Here is a 19,634-nt window from a genome sequence, read left to right as displayed (position 1 = left end):
TGGGGAGACCTGTAGCAAGAATCCAATGGGTCTGAAACTTTGATCGTTTACATACCTACATGGCATCGTTCCATATCTTGAAAATCAACACAAACGACCGATGCCTTCATGGTGTTGGAATTTTCATTTTCTTAAGTGTATTAGACTTATATTCATTTCATCTTCACTCAGTTATTTTGTTGTTTTTTTCATTTAAATGTATATTTTAGTCCTTGTCACACTAGAACATGCATTTAGGCTCTTAGGGGATACCTTATGAACAGCCTCCGTTAATTGTGCAAGAAGGCGGGTTCCTCTTCGTGATTTTAGCATGTTCACTTTAGAAACAACTGCTCACAGATTTCTTTTCTTACTATTTGTTTTACGTCGTACCGACACAGATAGGTCTTATGGCGACGATGGGATAGGAAAGGCCTAGGAATAGGAATGAAGTGGCCGTGGCCTTAATTAAGGTACAGTCCCAGCATTTGCCTGGTGTGAAAATGGGAAACCACGGAAAACCATCTTCAGGGCTGTCGACAGTGGGCTTCGAACCCACTATCTCCCGAATACTGGTTACTGGCCGCACTTAAGCGACTGCAGCTATCGAGCTCGGTACTCACAGATTTAGATAGACGCAAGCATAGCTGCTGTGATTATGCCAGTAAATGACCGGGGAAGTGGGTATTTAGAGCGGTAAAAAAATAACATATCTAAATCAGTACTATCGTTATACTTGCATTTTATAAAGATGGTGTTTTGCGGGTAAGGAACTATCAATTATAAGTCCGGTTTTGCGATGCAGCTCTGAGGATGGTTTTCCATAATTTCTAATTTTGTCCCGTGTAAATGCCGGGGACTGTACGCTAATTCAGGTCACGATTACCTCCATCCCTGTTTTGTCACATCGTCACCCGAACTGTCCAAGTCGGTACGACGTAAAACCAATGGTGATCTCGTGAAGCCAGTGTGAATGTTTTTCGGCATTTGAAGGAACTTTCTCCTACTCTCCCTATGAGCACCCTAGATGGATCTTAAATGATGCTATCTCTACCAAGATAACCCACAAATACACAAGCAATGTTAATTCTTTCTGGAAACAGTTTATAATATCTAAGATCGATATGCATTTTCCTTTTCAGTTTTTATTTTATGTATATTGACCTAAGTGTTGTTTCAATATATATAACGATTCCGTTCATCTACCGCCATTACATTTGTTTCTTCTTCGCTTTCTTTCTTTCCTTCCTAATTACACGTTTTCCTTCTTTCCTTCGATTGTTTGGAGCTTGTTCAGATTCATCCTTCCTTTTCTCAGTCCCTTCCTGCTTTCATTCCTTCACTCTTCTCTTCTCTTCTTAACTACCTTCTTGCTTTCTAATCGTTTGTTATTCCTTCTCTGTTCCATTTCTTCATCCTCTTACTTTCTTCGATAACTATTTCCCTTTGTGTACGCTACTTAAGGCCATGGTTACTTCCTTTCCTGTATTGTACCACCGTCATCATAAGAACTGTCCAAGTTACTGCGACGTAGAATTAATGGTATCCTTTCGCCATTCCTTTGTACTCGTTATTGTTCCTTCCTTCCTTCCTTCGTCCCTCTCTTCCCCTCCTCACTGTAACGGCGATTGGGAATTTGAAGTGGGGGGGAAAACATGTAGAGAAAACAAACAGTACCCGGGTTTGTTGGATATAGCGGACGGGGTGAGTGGAGGGCGGTCGGGGTATATACACCAAAACTGAAGATGCTCTCTCAGCAAATTTCGACAGAGAGGTAAAGGTTAACAGTCTACCAACCTGAGTGCAGTAATAATATTTTTTGAGATTTTGATTCAAAACAATGAAAGTTTCACCAAAGTAACAATATTACACATTATTACAATTAAATAGAAGTACGGCGTGGTTATACAGGTAACAATCATTTAGTATTTGAAACTAACAAACGCTAAAGAGACTATCCGACTGACGAATGCGCCGACAAGCGGGTGAATCATACCTTAGTGTCCATGGCTTTGGCGAAAAAAAGAAAAATACCTTACCTACACTTTTTCACAGTACATACAAAGTCTCCACTATTTGCTGTGGTGCTGCACAAATCGATTAGCCGTGACGAACGACGTGTTGTGCGTATTTCCGCTAGTAATTTTGTTAATAATTAAAGAAAATAAAGGAAAGAATTAGCTGATGAGACAACAGGGCTTGTAAAAATTGCTTAAAAATAATTCCTAGTTTGATCCGGCTAAAATGGAATAAAAATGTAAAGTTTTCTCCACAAAATGGGGGATCAACTACCCCCCCCCCTCGACCGCTCGCCCCCGCCCCTAATCACCGTTACTGCCTCCTCCTGTCCGTTCTTCCTTCTCTCCATCTCCCTTTTATTCGTTTAACCTGCTTTGAAACGTGCTTCCCTTCCTCGATTTATATGAAGGCATGTTATGCATATATGATATTATATGTTTTCTCTGCAGAATCAGAATACTCCATCGTGGCTCCAAGTACCTCTTCACAACTCTAGCACAATTCATCAAGAGGACCCCGTTGAGGATCTAATCTACCTGCTCACTGCTATTCTCGACCAGGCCAAAGAACTCTGTCTGGGAGAGAAATCTCCTAGTGCTCCTCTTGGCATTTCTCATGGTCGAAGACGGCATGGTAAAAAGACGACTTCACGTACTGGAACTAAAAGTGACCCCGGAAGCAAGTTTCGTGTCAATTTTGATAATTCTGTTGCATATCTCATAGACTTCGTACGCCGTGATGTTGAAACTTCAAATGCAAATCTCGGTGACGATTCAGTTTTAGTTCGCCAAGTACTAAAATGGCTTTATCGCGCCCTGGACAGTGACAAGCGTCATCTAGCACCTGTATTACGACCGTACCTGAATCGTCTCTTTGCTACCTCTCACGAGAATGGGTGGCACCTTGATGAATGGCGCAAACGAAATTCCATTAACTCTACTTCTAGTGACGATGAACTGAAGGCCCTTGGTACATTCTGTCGCTTAATTATCTCAGGGGAAATAAATCCCACTGAGGGAATGTTTAACGCTGAGAGTAAAGGCTGGTGCTGGGCGGAGAGCATGGTGGAGACCGCGGAGTATCTCGCTCAGTGTCCAAGAAGTTGTTCCGATCTAAATGGTGAAGTGAACTCCGGGTTACATCTTGTATTTACACCTGGACCAGGAAAGGTGTTACGTCATACTATCTGCTTGCCGACAGTGAATGACTGTCTCTATGGTGAGGACGCTAATGATCGTAACTGTAGCAGATTGTCATCATCTAAGAGTCGCAGTGCAACTAACACCCTCAAGATTAAGAAAGCTACAATGAAAAAAGCTACAGCTACACTTCCTGCTCTATCGAGTCAACACATCAATCCAATCACCTCTCAAGGTAGGAATTATAACATTTGTTGTATCAGTATTCCACATGATGAGCCATCATCTAGGAGCAGTGATGATTGAATAACTTGATGTCAACCTACCTAAAACTTCCAAATTACTCTTAAGTGTGACATTAAGAAACCGTCGTCAGCTAATACGTGATGATATGGTGAATATATCTCGGATTTTAGGTAAACTATTTTTTCCTGACATACAAAAACAAAAACAAGGTTATCTGTGCACAATTTGTGTAAATACATCGTTAAAACTGCAGTGGATAAAAATGTCCAAATTGACGTTAGAATATATTTTTGTCTATTTTATGTATTATTCTTTTGAATGACAAAAATTGCTTGTTTGTAAAGAAAGCGGTCAAATATTTATTTCATCAACAATTAGTTATTTAAAGTTTCTTCAATTATTCAGGTAGACAAGTATTCGTGAGTTTCTTGGCCTGTAAAGGCTGCAGTGTGCCAGAACGACAAATTAACGTTCCTCGAAGTCTTGGACACCAGCTGTCAATCTTCCAGACCGAACACAAGACGTCGAATTTTTTATTTGTTTACCTCAAGGTTATGGCACTGAACATTTTTTAAGTGGAATATACCGCTTTATTTGAAACATTAAATGAACTCGTTGTCTGCAGGTAGGTCTTTAGAAAAAGTGCTGGAAACTAAAGTCTTGCTCTCAATCTAGGAAATTATTTCAGACTGATTGCGCGTTTAAGTAAAGTGCCAACCAGCATTTCAAAAACATCGTACTGCAACCCGTCCTTAATTCGAAAATGGATACAGGAGTTCCTCAATTTTGTCCCGCAGCAGTTTTATGTGCCAGCAAATCCGTCGGCACAGGGCTGGCGTGTTTGGGCACTTTCAAGTATCTCTGGACTGAGCCGGGATCGAACTAGAACTTTTTTTTTTTTTGCTATTTGCTTTACGTAGCACTGACACAGATAGGTCTTATGGCAACGATGGGACAGGAAAGGCCTAGGAGTTGGAAGGAAGCGGCCGTGGCCTTAATTATGGTACAGCCCCGGCATTTGCCTGGTGTGAAAATGGGAAACCACGGAAAACCATCTTCAAGGCTGCCGAGAGTGGGACTCGAACCCACTATCTCCCGATTATACTGGCCGCACTTAAGCGACAGCAGATATCGAGCTCGGTGAACTTGAGCTCAGAACGCCAATTCTCTACCACCTGAACTAATCACCTCGGCAATATTTCTTCCTAAAATATTACCTGCTTCTGGAGGATTATAATTTTCCGTATTACATCTTGAATTATTAAATTTTAATTGATGATAATTTACAAGTATAATCAAAGTCTAGATAGTTAATTTTGCCATTCTAGAATCTGTTAGGCATTGCCCAATCACGAAACCAAAAGCAAGATATTCAAAACATAAAATTCAGAGGTCTAGTGATAAAACATGTATTAAACTTATTAGTGTTACAATATATTCTCTAGTCGCATCACATGTATATTCGGATAATCACCTCAAAGAAGTGAGGAAAATGTCCGGTTCTCTCTTTGAAGGTTTTTTTATTATTATTTTTTTTTTTTTTTTGCAATTTGCTTTACGTCGCACCGACACAGACAGGTATTATTTCGACGATGGGATAGGAAAGGATTAGGAGTGGAAAGGAGGCGACCGTGGCCTTAATTAAGGTATAGCCCCAGCATTTGCTGATGTGAGAATGGGATATCACGGAAAACCATCTTCAGTTGGGTTCAAACCCATTATCTCCCGAATGCAAGCTGATAGCTACGTGATCCAAACAACGCAACCACCTGCTTGGTACAGTTTGAAGAGCAGGTGACTAAATAAACGTGCAATAAAACTGTGCGATGAATTACCAGTTGGAGATCGGGGTAAAATCTCATCGCATCACATAAAACTCACTGCAATTCATAGTAAGTGTCCGACAATATCTTCCATTCTAGATACTGCACAGCGTGATTCACGAATCGCGTTTCATGTAATTATAAACTACATATAAGTGTTAACGTAAACTAGATTGTACAAAAATGTGCGTGGTTAAAATGTGTCTACGTGGAGATACTTGGTATATTTTTGTATTAGGTTACTTCCGATTTATGGCACTCAGAAACACTTTTTTAAGTAGAACATACATTTTTATTGGTAGCAGATCAAACGAACTGAGTGTTTGGTTTGAATTCAGTTTGAATCATCCATTCATCGTGGTGGTTGTGAGATGTGAAACTTCAGGGGCAGACGCAGCCCTCTTTGCATATGAGCTACGCACATATGTGTACACTAGAGCTGAAGAAAGAAACACGAAACATCAGGATGGGACGCTTATTAGTGATGGGAAAATCGAATGCTTTTAAAAATCGAATAACCTCTATCCGATTATTAAAGTAATCGAATAAATAATCCAATAAAATTATCGAATGAGTTTCAAATTTCATTCGGTTGTACCGCATGGAATATTCGGATGCGTCATGAATCAAATTTTCGGTCTAATTGTGTCGGATGGATAATCGACTGAAATAAGCGAATAGATGAACTCTTATGAAAAGAAGAAATGCACCTTTTTCCAAACGTATCTCCAAATTGGAAATTAATTGAGTGAGTTAACTGTCTTAATAACATCACTTTCCATTCGATTATTTTGAAAGCATTCAGTATTCAGTTCCCTCATTCATTCTAATGCAGTTCTGAATGAATAATCGAAAAAAATAATCGAATGAGAAAATATTCAGTATTCGATTGCCTCATTCATTTCAATGAATAATTCGAAAAATAATCGAATGGGAAAATGTAATCGAATAAAATGAAATAATCGAACACGCGATTATTTTGTATTCAATTATCCCATCACTTGCCAAAGAAGTAAAAAACGATTCATTTAACAATGTTGTTGTTGACTGACATAACTATGAGGTAAACTGATACGAAAATATTCCAAATATTCGTGTAATAGCCATTTACACGTTTGTACAGTCCATTTCATGCTAACTTCTATATTTTCTATTTAACGAGATGAAACATAACTCATGAAAACCGCAGAAGTAGTTAGCAGGACGTAAAACTAGTATCATTATTATAATTCGTGTTTGTTTTCCAACGAAACACGAGGCACCACTGTAAATGCTGATCGTAGAATTAGGCGGATGACAACGTAGTCCTCCCTCTAATGAACTGAATTTATTTTTATTTTGAGAATAGTCTATATTTTATGCTGCCTTTAATCAACGGCTGCCAAATACAAACCATACAAAACAAAGAAAAGAGACACTATCGAAAGAAACCAAGCTCCGAAAGTCTACTTAAACTATTTAAACTGCACAATTTAAATAATAGTTCCATCAACAATGTATCAAACATTGGTTGGTTACACGGCATTTACATTATTTTCCATTATGGTGATTCATAGCAGCGAGGACAACAGCAGTCATAAATGCATTATCCAAGTGGAATTTCTGGCGGGCTGGTTTTCCTCTCGCTCCTACCATTAGATATTTTATGTACAGTAAAATAGCACATTAGTAGTGTTTTTTCATTTTTCATGTTACGTATATTTTCACTAGTTAAATGTAAGTTAGCCAGTTAAAATAATCCTCTATCTATCTATCACCTGAATGTATGTGAGGTGATGTTTTTCCAGGTAGTAGTGGATAATGGGCTCGTAGATTGTACACTTTTCTTCATGGACTTCTTCTGGCTGACGGTCGTGGTCTTCAGTCCTTATGGGGTGCCGACAACGTAGGCGAATGTTTGACCAGGAGCTACGCCTCAATGCAATCTAATTGTGAAGTGTGTCCATGTCGGTGCGACGTAAAACAAATAGCACGTTTAACTTTTCAAAATTTGCAAAATTGAAATAATATGCTTTTTTGTGGTGCGGTCCCCATTTTGGTCCCAACCCCTAAGATGCAGTCTAGTCAGTCTACCTCAAAATCCGGCCCCAGAACCACGTGTCGGTAGATTTACCGTCACGTAAAAGAATTTCTGTGGGACAAAATTCCGGCACCACGACGTCTATGGAAGCAGTAAAAGTAGGTAGTGGAACGTAAAAACAATAGCATTATTATTTTCTTCGATACACACAGTCCGAGTGCGGAGAATGCCGATAGGCCATTGTACAGTATTTAACAACGAAATAAGAGGTTTTTAAATCAATTTATTTTCAATTAAAAACCTTCTTTCCTTGGGAACAATTAGTTATTTTAGTATTCGGTTTATACTTTCTCCACGTAAGTTAGAGATGGGCTTTATCTCAGTGCTGTGTGAAGAAACACACAGTGACAGTGCTGAACAGTGGCTTAAACATCCATACACACACGTATAGTAAGTCGAACACAACGAGTTTAAAATTAACATGGGAAAATTATTACTGAAAGTATCGGATTACCTCGATATTTTATCCCCTTAAAACTATCATCATGATTTTTACAATGCTACGTGTTTCACAGGGAGATGGATTTCGTTAATGACTTTTTGTCAGCTAAAAGACACGATATGTTATTTACGATTAACATTAATTTTCTAGCAAATTTGTGCTTCTAACACTAGTAGCACCGCCTGTAAACGTTAAAAATCAGTGATTTGCCCAAGAATATAGATACCGTGTAGCGTATTTACACCATCCATTTGAACATTTGGTCTCCACGGTCTCAAACTCCAACTAAAAAAATATTTACTCATTAATTAATTGAAGAAAGTTATATTTTTGTGTGTTTGTTAAGATGCAAATAAAACGAATTTATCATTTACAACAAATGTAGAAAAGTAGATTTATTACCCTCTTGTATGGTGCCTCCTAATATGTTCGTATAATTGAAAGAAATTGATACCCTCACTGTTTGATGGTTCATCTGCAAGAATGAAAGTCTTAGACATTTTACTGATTTCTTCCAGATGAATTATCGGCAAAACTTCATAATGCCAGTTCCAGTTACACGACTAGTGGTGGTTCTTCGTCGCCGACGCCACCACATTGCCGCCTGCGCGACGTTAGTCCTCTCACGATACTGGTCGACAGCCAGCGCCGCTACGGTCAACAGAGAGGCGTCGGAGATATAATCAACGCTCTCATTTCGCTGCATAAGTTTTCGGTAAGATGATTCGTTATTAGCTAATGTAAAACAATCCCCGAATTTAAAAAGAACATTTTACTGCACGCTATTTTAGTGGGAGCTAAAGAATCGACATTTAAGCACTGGAAATACTTTTTTAGAAGAGTGTTCTGACACAACTGAAAATACAAAAGAAAATTAAATATCATGCAGAACACTCCAAATTAGAGCAAGTGAACCGATTCAATTATTATGGCTAAATGAGGAGTAGAATTACCATTCTGAATACATTGTGTTAAAGTAGGATCATCATCATCATCATCAACCATTTAGTATTTCAAATGATGCATATACAGTACGCAAAATTATAGTGGTACTTCAGCTCCCTAGTGCTGAATCGGTAGACCTCGATTATCTTCGAGAATCGTATTAGCAACCTTTGACGCAAAAATATGAAACCATTATGCATCACCGTGAGACATCTGGCGGTGTAATTGCAACACTTTAAATACTGTTTTTATTTACACAGCAAAGTCGAAATATAGGTCAAGCATGAACATGAGTGAGGAAAATCAAGGCACATCACAGGAACAACCTAGAACTCCTACACGGAAATGACCGTTTAGAAAATTCATATCGATCGATCATACTATCGATTCAATTCAGATTTCATTTCCATTCAGTTGGCAGTATTACCGGAACCGGGGTAGCTCCTTCCTTACTCCTCACCCCTGTAAAACGAAGTATCACTAAATGTTTCGCGGACTGTATAGCATATGTTACGGCTAAGCACTAAAATCAACTGATGTTATGTTTATTCGGATTATGTTGACATCACCCAAACCGCGTAGCTAATGTCAAAATTTGAAAATCAATGCTGACTTTAGCCGGATAATCATGCCATTAGCCAAAAAGCACTCGATGATGTTGGAAAACATCTCCTAAATGTTAAGATACATTTTTGGTTTCAAAATTACAGAAGTTATATCTGAATTACATAACCTGAACACAATACCTTTTTAAGGTATGCTCAGTACCTGCAATCTGACATAATCAAAACTGAAGTTTAACGTAATAAATAAAGTAATTTTTAAATAAAACATGAACATTACAGGAACACAATAAATTCAATGTTAATCTTTTCTAAACATACTTTCTACTTATTGTCTCTTTATTTTAACAACTCATACTTTAGTCACACTTGTTGCACATTGTACCTCAATTTCTGCACCTGCATGATTAATGAAAATTACTTTTAAAGAATATTCATACATTTCGGAAACACAATGACATATTAAGCTTTACATACTTGTTTCACTGAGGAAAGCAACGGGAAACTACTTCACTCCTCATTTCCCTAGTACGCCTCTTCAGTGACACCTAGGATATTTATGACAGCTGTTGGTGGAGCTGCAGAGGATCAAACCAGCCTTCGGGCTGAATACCCAACACACACTTGTTTCACACTTTTATTTTATTTTATTTATTTCTATAAGTTATACTTGAGTGACAGGTACTGTTGGAAGCCTTGCATCTGCAATTGTTTGCATCATATTTAGCTTTCCACTGGCATTTCCTGAAAACCTGGCCTCCGGATACGCACTGCAGGCTGGCTATCTCATGCAGGGCCTTCTAATCTGACTACATAATCATATAGTGAAATAAAGCTTTTCAGGGCAAACTAAAAATGTGTTCTCATACATAATTGAGGCAGAGTTCCGTACTGATTCCCAAGTTTGAACAACTAATCATCCTCTATTGACAAAACAATAAATAGGACATTTGCAGCATCAACTTACCCTTAATCGTTGTATGAATCCACGACTCTCTCAGTATAATCATTACAGGCTCGAGTTCAATTTCATCTTGTTTGCTTGAATCCTTAGATTATTTTGCTGACATTGTATTGCCATCTTTGGTTATTTTCTTCCTGGACAATACGCACATGGGTTTGTACTTTCTTCGTTCTTGCATTACAATATATTTTCGGGAACTTCATTTCACATGATAAAGTCGCTTAAAATAGTTTTTCTTCTTGTAATTGGGATTCATTTCCAGATTTCATTTTAGAACTCTGAGCAATAATCCAGCTTCAAAAATATCTTGCGACATGGACTCATTACGATCATCCATAATACGTGCGACCGTTTTCACATTTTGTAAATCCTTTTCAGTTCCTCTTTCAAGTTTCTTGTGCCTTCATTAGGGGCAGTGAAAGATGAAAGTCCCACAAATGTCGCACGTTCAAACATGGTTCCACAAGGCGATTCTCAAACTCCTTCATGATATGGCCTGTTCTTTATTGTCTGCAAAGTTTAAACTTACTGGCCACGATTTACGGTTTGCATTTTGCACCCATGTACGTAGATAATGTTCTGAATATCTTCCTTCGCCATTTCTACACTACCATGGCCTTCGCTGTGTCGAGGTTTTCCATGTACAATTGTCAAACTGCTTCACGTGGATATCACGTCGCAAATCACCCGGTTGGTGTATTCTCTTCCACTGTCTGAAGAATGGCAGGAGCCCCAAACATACAAAATATATTTGATAATTATTTGGGTTCTTCTTCTACTCTCTATGGTGTTAGCAGCCTTAACTGCATGAGTCAGGGGATCTTGACATGTCGTAATGAAACAAAAGTTTCCGTCACGCGTCAATTGCGTGTCGATTAAATCAACCTGACACCCACTGTTCATTGCAGGAAGCGCCATCGGCCAAATAACCACACTTTTATTCTGACATGCTAACTTTTTCCTTTCTTTCTTTCTTTCTTTCTTGTCACGGTACACTGAATCTGACGTACAGAAAATTAGATATTTGTGTAATCTTTTTGTATTTCTTTTTTAGTTCAATCCCCCAATTGTCACCGGGAATGCTTTCCACCGTCCAATGCTTAAGTGTCTTTCATCTACAATATCAAACGAATCTTTAATTTTTCACATACAACTTAAAATATGTTATGGTATTTTCTCTTTCTACTGGTGCTCTCAACTTTACTTCTCTTCAAGTCTTACACATCACATTTCTTTAAAGGTCGGTAAAAGAGAGCCGACTTTTCTCTTGTCTCACGTTCTTTACTTAATGAATTATTTCGTGATATTTGGTGCTTGTTGTTTAAAGGGGCCTAAGATCTAAGGTCATCGGCCCTATTTCGTGATATTTATCACCAAAAAATATGACAAATCTTCATCTCATTATTTCGATATAAAATACCAAAAGTTAAAAATTTTCTTTTACATCACTACACTCAGAAGACGTTTTCCACGCTACGATTGTTGTTGTCAATTCTGAAGGAAGATTGACTGATCGTTGAATATTATTACAGTCAACGGACTTAATTCGAAATATTCCTTTAATTTCAGCAGAAGCTACGTTGTTCTGGCACAATCCATATAAAGAGATAATCTCTCTTTAGCCAAATAAAGTCTTATTTTACTATGAATGTTTCAACATTATCCACACACTTTGTATAATATAGAATCTACTTGGCTAATCTTGATATTATCCGGTTTTCGGTAATTAGCCGTAACATATACATTAGGTACAGTTTCGCTGGAGAAAGCCGTACGTTTGTGTGTAATCCATACTTATCATTTCGTATTATATTTCCCCAACACCTGGGCAGGTACATACGCAATGTTCACTCCTTACATTCTTTTGTTTCTCTGTTGCGAGCGCCCTCTCATTTTTCACACATCTTCATTACACCGTCCCCGAGAATTTCACACTGCTACATTTGTTACTAGTACACACATTTACCACATTTCTTGATACTTTAGTGATTACTGTCTTTATTTTTTCCTTTGAAAACTTATCTTTGTCTCTAACAAATTACTAACTATGGTCTTAAGCTGTCTATTCCTTTGCGTACAAATCACCTATTTATAAATAACAAACATTGTTCCTTCAACATTCCTAATGGACAGCATCAACAACGATTCAGCTAACCTGTCAAAAAAGGAATATGTATCAACAGAAGTTTAGATTTAAATTCAAATACATCAATAATAATACAATGTCCTTGTACTTTTACAAATGACTTGGAAAATTAACGTAATTTTATAGTCAAAAGGAACAAACTAAAGGTCGCTACATTTTCTGTCTTTCAGTCTTCGTCACGTTTTCGCCTCAGGATTCAAATAGTGGCATTCCGCTACAGTTCGTACTGTAGTACTGAGTGCTATATTTTGAAGAGTACTTACTTTAACAATATTTTGGACATTACTGCCCATTGAAAAGTTTTGTTTCGCCCATGGCAAGCATACAAACACAGAATGAACTTTCCTTATCCTTTTGAATGGTTTGAGCAACTATTCTGCTGTACAATATGGCTACTGATTCATGAACATCAATATTACTTAAAACGAACATATTCCCTTCTTGGAGTCAGGAAGGACATTTGGACGTTAAACAAGGGCAAATCCACATTGCTATACAGTTTGCATCAGAGACTCCACCAGGGTATGGGAAAAGCTGAGAAAGAAGAACATATTTCTTTTCATGTAATTTGATGCAACAAGCACTTATGTATAATATAACTGTATGACCGGGCGAGTTCACCGTGCGGTTAGGGGCGCGCAGCTGTGAGCTTGCATCCAGATAGTGGGTTCCAATTCCACTGTCGGCAGCCCTGAATATGGTTTTTCGTGGTTTCCACAGCAGGAAAATGCTGGAGCTGTACCTTAAAATAAGGCCACGGCCGCTTCCTTCCCATTCCTAGGCCTTTCCTATCCCATCGTCACCATAAGACCTATCTGTGTCGGTGCGACGTAAATCAAATAGCAAAAAAGAAAACTGTATGACAACCTACATAGCAGAGTAAAGGAATCTACGATTTTACCTGGCCCATCCAATGCAACCAGTGCTTTCTTCTGAAGTCAAACATGCGAGAGACAACATGAAGAAGGGACCTGCTGCTAGCTGTGATGGACTGGTTGTCGATACACAAGCTTGTTAGTAAGAAAACAAACACTCAATTGTAAAATATTTACTTCTTGTTTACACAGTTCCTCCATCCGAACATAATGGAATATAGCTAAGATAATCTTGCTGCATTAGAAAGGAAATATTCACGACCTTAAAACTATCGTCCTATGAGCTTGCTTTCTGTTCTCTACGAAGTCCTGCAAAAATCTTGTTGAATCGAATTAGTTCCACCCATGAGTCAGCCCAGCCCAATGAACAAACAAGATTCCTAAGTATCTTTAGAAAAATATACCACATTCATACCTTTCGAGAAGTAATTACCGTAGCAGAGCAAATGAATATCGAATGCATCTATGTGTACCTTTTATTGATCTCTAAAAGGTGGTTGATTCAGTCAGTCATGCATCTGTTATGCAAGAGTGTAGAAGCACCATACAGCAATATTCATCTCAACATCTAGGAGAGTTCATCAACTTTTGTTAGTGTCAGTGAATCAACTCGGGAGTTCTCGATTGGATAGGCAGTTCAACAAGGGAATCCCATTTCTCCCAAGCTGTTCTCCCCTGCCCTAGAATTGGCAATGTCAGGGCTAAATTGCATTTTTTTGCAAGTTGCTTTACGTCACACCGACACAGATAGATCTTATGGCGACGATGGGACAGAAAAGGGCTAGGATTGGGAAGGAAGCGTCCGTGGCCTTAATTAAGGCACAGCCCCAGCATTTGCTTGGTGTGAAAATGGGAAACCACGGAAAACTATCTTCAGGGCTACCGACAGTGGGGTTCGAAGACACTATCCCCCGAATACTGGATACTGGCCGCACGTAAGCGACTGCAGCTATCGAGCTCGGTGGGCTAAATTGGAAAGAATGGAGAGCGAAAGTCAATGGGAGGAGGCTTTACAACCTGAGATTTACGGATGATATTGCACTATTTACTAATGACTTTGTGAAGAACTCAAGCCCTTAGTTACAGACCTTGAATCGGAATTCAGTCTCCAAAACCGAAGTCATGTCCAACAAATGGGTTCCGACAGGTAGTTTTTTTTTTTTTTTTGCTATGGGCTTTACGTCGCACCGACACAGATAGGTCTTATGGCGACGATGGGATAGGAAAGGCCTAGGAGATGGAAGGAAGCGGCCGTGGCCTTAATTAAGGTACAGCCCCAGCATTTGCCTGGTGTGAAAATGGGAAACCACGGAAAACCATTTTCAGGGCTGCCGATAGTGGGATTCGAACCTACTATCTCCCGGATGCAAGCTCACAGCCGCGCGCCCGACAGGTAGTATTCAGATCAAAAACACACCACTAGAAAAGGTCAGTGAATACATCTACCTTGACCAGCTGGTGAATATCAATGGAGATCCAAAATCTGATTTATTTATTTATTTATTTATTTTTGCTAGTTGCTTTACGTCGCACCGACACAGATAGGTCTTATGGCGACGATGGGACAGGAAAGGGCTAGGAGTGGGAAGTAAGCGGCCGTGGCCTTAATTAAGGTACAGCCCCAGCATTTGCCTGGTGTTAAAGTGGGAACCACGGAAAACCATTTTCAGGGCTGCCGACAGTGGGGTTCGAACCTACTACCTCCCGAATACTGGATACTGGCCGCACTTAAGCGACTGCAGCTATCGAGCTCGGTGAAATATTTTGGCCCATCAAGCTAGACTGGCAAGCAATTTAGAAGCATTCTACTATCTTCATACGAAGCATGCCAGTTAATGTGAAGATAACAGTTGCTGCTCAGTGCATTCTCCCTGCGCTGACTTATGGCTGTGAAACCTGGACACTGAACGAATTTGCAAAGGGGGAACTGAGAACAGCTCGAAGATGTTTGGAGAGGTCAATGCTGGGTACTGCATGGATTTTTTGCAAGTAGTTTAACGCCGCATTAACACAAAGGTTTTCGACGACCCGACCCAACGATGGGAAAGTTTTGGGATTGGGAAGGTAGCGGACATGGCCTTAATTAAGATGTGAAAATGGTAAACCACGGAAAATCATCTTCAGGGTAGCCGACAGGGGCATTCGAACCAACCATCTCCCGAATGCAAGTTCACAGCTACGCGAACCTAATCGCGTGGTCAACTCGCTTGTTGGTTTTGCTCGGAACGATAAGAAGAGAGCAGAATACAGAATACTTTATTAAGTTATTAGATTTTCCTCCCACTAACTACCTTTCGGTTTTCGGAGAGGCAGTGGTGCCGGAACTTTTTTCCGCAGGAATTCTTTTATGTGCCGGTAAGCCTACCGACACAGGGTTGCCGTATTTGAGCACCTACAAATACAACCGGACTGATCCAGGATCGAATCTGCCAACTTTGGCTCAGAAAACCAGCGCCTTAACCACCTGAGTCACTCAGACCGGCCAGAATACAACAGATTGGTCACACAGATTAATAAAATCCTGAAGAGAACGCTACCTTGACCGAGCTAGTTGGCCGGGCCCATAGCTGTTAGCTTGAATTCGGGGGATAGTGGGTTCGAACCCCACTGTCTGCAGCCCTGAAGATGTTTTTTCCGTGTTTTTCCATTTTCATACCAGGCAACTGCTGGGGCTGTACATTAATTAATGTCACGACCACTTCCTTCCAACTCCTAGTCCTTTCCTATCCCATCGTCGCCATAAAACCTATCTATGTTGGTGCGATATAAAGCAACTTGTTAAAACAAAGCCACTTTGAAATGGCAGTAGGCCGGACAAAACTGGTATTGGAATGGAATCCTAGGGACCAAAGATATTCGGATGATCGCTGGAGTTCTCTCGCAAATAACCGCCCAAAATCGTTCCACCTTGAAAGAACTTTAAAAAAACTACTTGGACTTTAGACTTTAAGAGAGCACACCATTTTGGTAGAAATGTATTTATTTATTTATTTATTTATTTACTGCGCACTACAGGATAATAATATAATATGTATTATTATGTATAATATGTGAAGCCTCCGTGGCTCAGGCGCAGCGCGCCGGCCTCTCACGGCTGGATACCGTGGTTCAAATCCCGGTCACTCCATGTGAGATTTGTGCTGGACAAAGCGGAGACAGGACAGGCCTTTCTCCGGGTACTCTGATTTTCCCTGTCATCTCTCATTCCAGCAACACTCTCCAGTATCATTTCATTTCATTAATCATTCATTCACTAATCATTGCTCCAGAGGAGTGCGACAGGCTTCGGCAGCCAACACATATCCTATCCTCGCCGCTAGTTGGGGGCTTCATTCATTCCATTCCTGACCCGGTCGAATGACTGCAAACAGGCTGTGTATTTTCATTTTCATGTATAATATAACATAATACAACATAACTCGCGAACTAAAGCGTTAACCACCAACTAGAGTATTATAAAAATGAAACACACTGTTCCTATTCAAGATTGGACTTGTCCATTTCTCATATAATTTCAGTCAGAGTTTAATGTAAAAGTACAATCTTGTTTTCCAAATACTCCATTCCCAGTGGTCTTTTCGCAATTCTTTCTATTGTATTCTTCTCTGTCAGGTCCTCCAAGAGGTGTCAGCTCTACTTCCGGACTCCCAGCGAGGTCAGGTGCTCGATGCCATACAGAAGATCTCGAAGGAGACGCGCAGGCAGCGAGCGCGAGGAAAGGCTGCTACTCTTGCTGGAGCGATTTCCTCCACCACCACATATCGCCCGATGCACGAGCTGCGACCAAGTGCTATTCCCCCAGATGAGAACAGCTTGCTTGCAGCAGAACGAGAAAAGGCCATTCAGAGACTAAAGGGCACGAATACTCTTCTGGGAACTTGCAGGGCTGCCAGGAAGCAGCATGGGAACTCGCCCAGGCTATTGATTGGAGGTAGCGGGTTGTTCCTAGATTCACCTGTTCTGCCTCCAGCCTTTCGAGGTTACCCTACCGGCCCTCACGACCCCAGCTCGGTGGCACTTCTGCAGTTAACGGAGGATCGTCAGCTACGGCTAGCCAGACCAATGGCTATGGTCGCGTCAGGAAACCACGAAAACAACAATAGTAATGAAAACAAATTACCAGCGAGAAAGAAGGACATTGTTACTAAACTGTGAGCGTATAGCAATGAATCAGCTAGAAAAGTCCACTGTCAGAAGTGAAGTGTCTAAGCATGTCTGTGATGATCCAGTAATATTTTCAGTTATCTTTTTAAGAGGTATAACTTCGAAATATACTCCTGGCGGCAACATGTCTGAATGGAGAACTTCAGTGAGTGTCTTTCTGATTCTATGAAAATAAATATTGTTTACGGTACCGCCATGAAATAATATTACCATTTATAAAAGGTACCAAAGTCTGAGAATCAAACGATGCTTCTGTTGTATTTAATACATGTTTATTTGAAGGTGTTTTGTTCATTAATTTGCTCTAATGATGATATTTTCCTTAAATAACCCATTTCCATATTATTATTCTCTTCCTGATATTACAAAATGTTTACATTTACGTTCTCCTCTCGAGTAACATGATAACCAAGACCAAGTTTCTTACATTCATCTAGAATATATAAACTTTGTTACTGTAATAAAGCGTGTTATAGGTTCATAACGCAGCTGCTTTGAAACTACACAGAGTGGCCCACAAAAACCGATCACCTCAAATATAACTTGACTACAGTACTTGAAGATAGCAGTAGGCATTTTCACCAATGTGAATAACAATAGGTAAGGGTTATTCTGCCCGAAGGCAGGTCCGAACCTCCGCAGAGGTGTTTCTGAGCCGGAGTTTACGTGCGGTAGGGTGGCCAGGTCCTTTCCGCTCCTCCATTCCCTTACCCCCACCAACAGCGCGTGGCAACCCATCCAACTTCTGACCACGCCCAATGTTGCTTAACTTCGCAGATCTCACAAGATCCGGTGTTTCAACACGGCTACGGCCGTTGGTGAATAACAATACGGGGTACATAAAATAATATGTGGTTGATTTTTTCTTTAACTGAACTATATCCATTTCTATTTTTCATTTTTGTTCGTAGGCAGCCATATTTAGCTATGCAACTACTTCCCAGTCAGGCATGTAGTAGGCCTGCCGGTGAAAAGGGGTATACGTCTTCATATGTGACTCCGACATTATGAACGTTGAAGGCATTGCGAGGGGGATGCGTCAGGTGTTACTTGTATGTTTACTCTCCTCGGTGACATTAACACGAGATATGAGTTATACGTAGCTCTTGTCTTCTTGACCTACGGGTAGCAACACATTACGGTGTCACATTTGAAAATGTGCACCCTTCAGTACCCTTTTTGGCCAATACTACATGTCCGACTGGAGATAATTGAATCGCTGAACGTATCTGTCCACGATCAAATATGCGTGTGAATGAAATGGGAATAGTTCCACTATTTGAAAAAAGCAACATGGTGACTCTTCCTCGGTACTTATTAAAGCAGAAGACAAATTCTACACGGTCTTCCATGTGCCCTGTACTGTATTTCACCCATGTGAAACTTGTGGTGGTGGTTGAGAAGAACTAGAATATCAGCCCTAATTAATGCATTTCACTACTTGTACATGTAATTGTTTTCGATGTACTTTCGACTAAACTACATCTAACTTACTCAAAAGAAGCCATAACTTATTTAATTCTACACTATCTGTCACAAAAATGTTAAGCACCCAGAAGGAGTGATTGAACGTGAATGAAAATACATGTGCTGAAAGTCCATGTGCATTTATTGAACAGATGAAATGAAATGAAATGAAATGAAATGAAATGAAATGAAATGGCGTATGGCTTTTAGTGCCGGGAGTGTCCGAGGATATTGAACAGATTACAATATGAGATGAAAGAGACAAGGCCGTTGGCAGTTACAGGTGGAATGTTGGCGCCAGGTTAGTAGGGTGTCACACCTCCACCCCTTCCTCCTGGCCGGAATGCATGTTGTTATGCTGTTCGGAATGGTGTCAAACAGCCGTTGGATTTTCTCCCTGAGACAAGCTCGTCCACAGTTGTTGCAGCTGTCACTCTAGAATACGCAGGTTGGTACTGGGACGGAGTCCCCTTCCAATGTCACCCCACACGTGTTTAATGATGGAGAGGTCCGGGGATCTTCCTGGCCAAGGAAGGACCTCAACATGCTCTAGGAAGTCCGTAGACACACGTGCCGTGTGCGGACGTGCATTATCTTGTTGGAACACTGTCCCAGGGTGCTGTGCCATAAGGGGTGGGACATGCGGATGCAGAATGACTGTGACGTATCGCTGTGCCTTCAAAGTCTGCCGAAGCACTATTCAAGGTGACCTGAACGCATATCCTATGGCTCCCCACACCATGATGGCATGGATTAAGCCTGTGTATCTTTCCACAATATGG

General features: G+C 40.2%; 1 protein-coding gene across 1 annotated transcript in view; it reads left to right on the top strand.

Annotated features, from left to right (window-relative positions):
• Window positions 1–17,624, top strand: part of LOC136863776 (uncharacterized) — a 66,013-nt gene extending 48,389 nt beyond the window's left edge. The window contains exons 8-10 of the mRNA XM_068226084.1: window positions 2,448–3,372; window positions 8,247–8,443; window positions 16,834–17,624. Coding sequence (XP_068082185.1) covers window positions 2,448–3,372; window positions 8,247–8,443; window positions 16,834–17,376 — 1,665 coding nt within the window. The 3' untranslated portion in view covers window positions 17,377–17,624. The remainder of the gene's footprint in view (window positions 1–2,447; window positions 3,373–8,246; window positions 8,444–16,833) is intronic.
• The last annotated feature ends 2,010 nt before the right edge of the window (window positions 17,625–19,634 follow it).

The sequence above is a fragment of the Anabrus simplex genome, chromosome 2, assembly GCF_040414725.1.
Source record: "Anabrus simplex isolate iqAnaSimp1 chromosome 2, ASM4041472v1, whole genome shotgun sequence".
In the NCBI taxonomy this organism is placed as follows: domain Eukaryota; kingdom Metazoa; phylum Arthropoda; class Insecta; order Orthoptera; family Tettigoniidae; genus Anabrus; species Anabrus simplex.
Note: the sequence above shows the minus strand (reverse complement) of the source record. Positions and strands in the feature narration are given on the sequence as shown.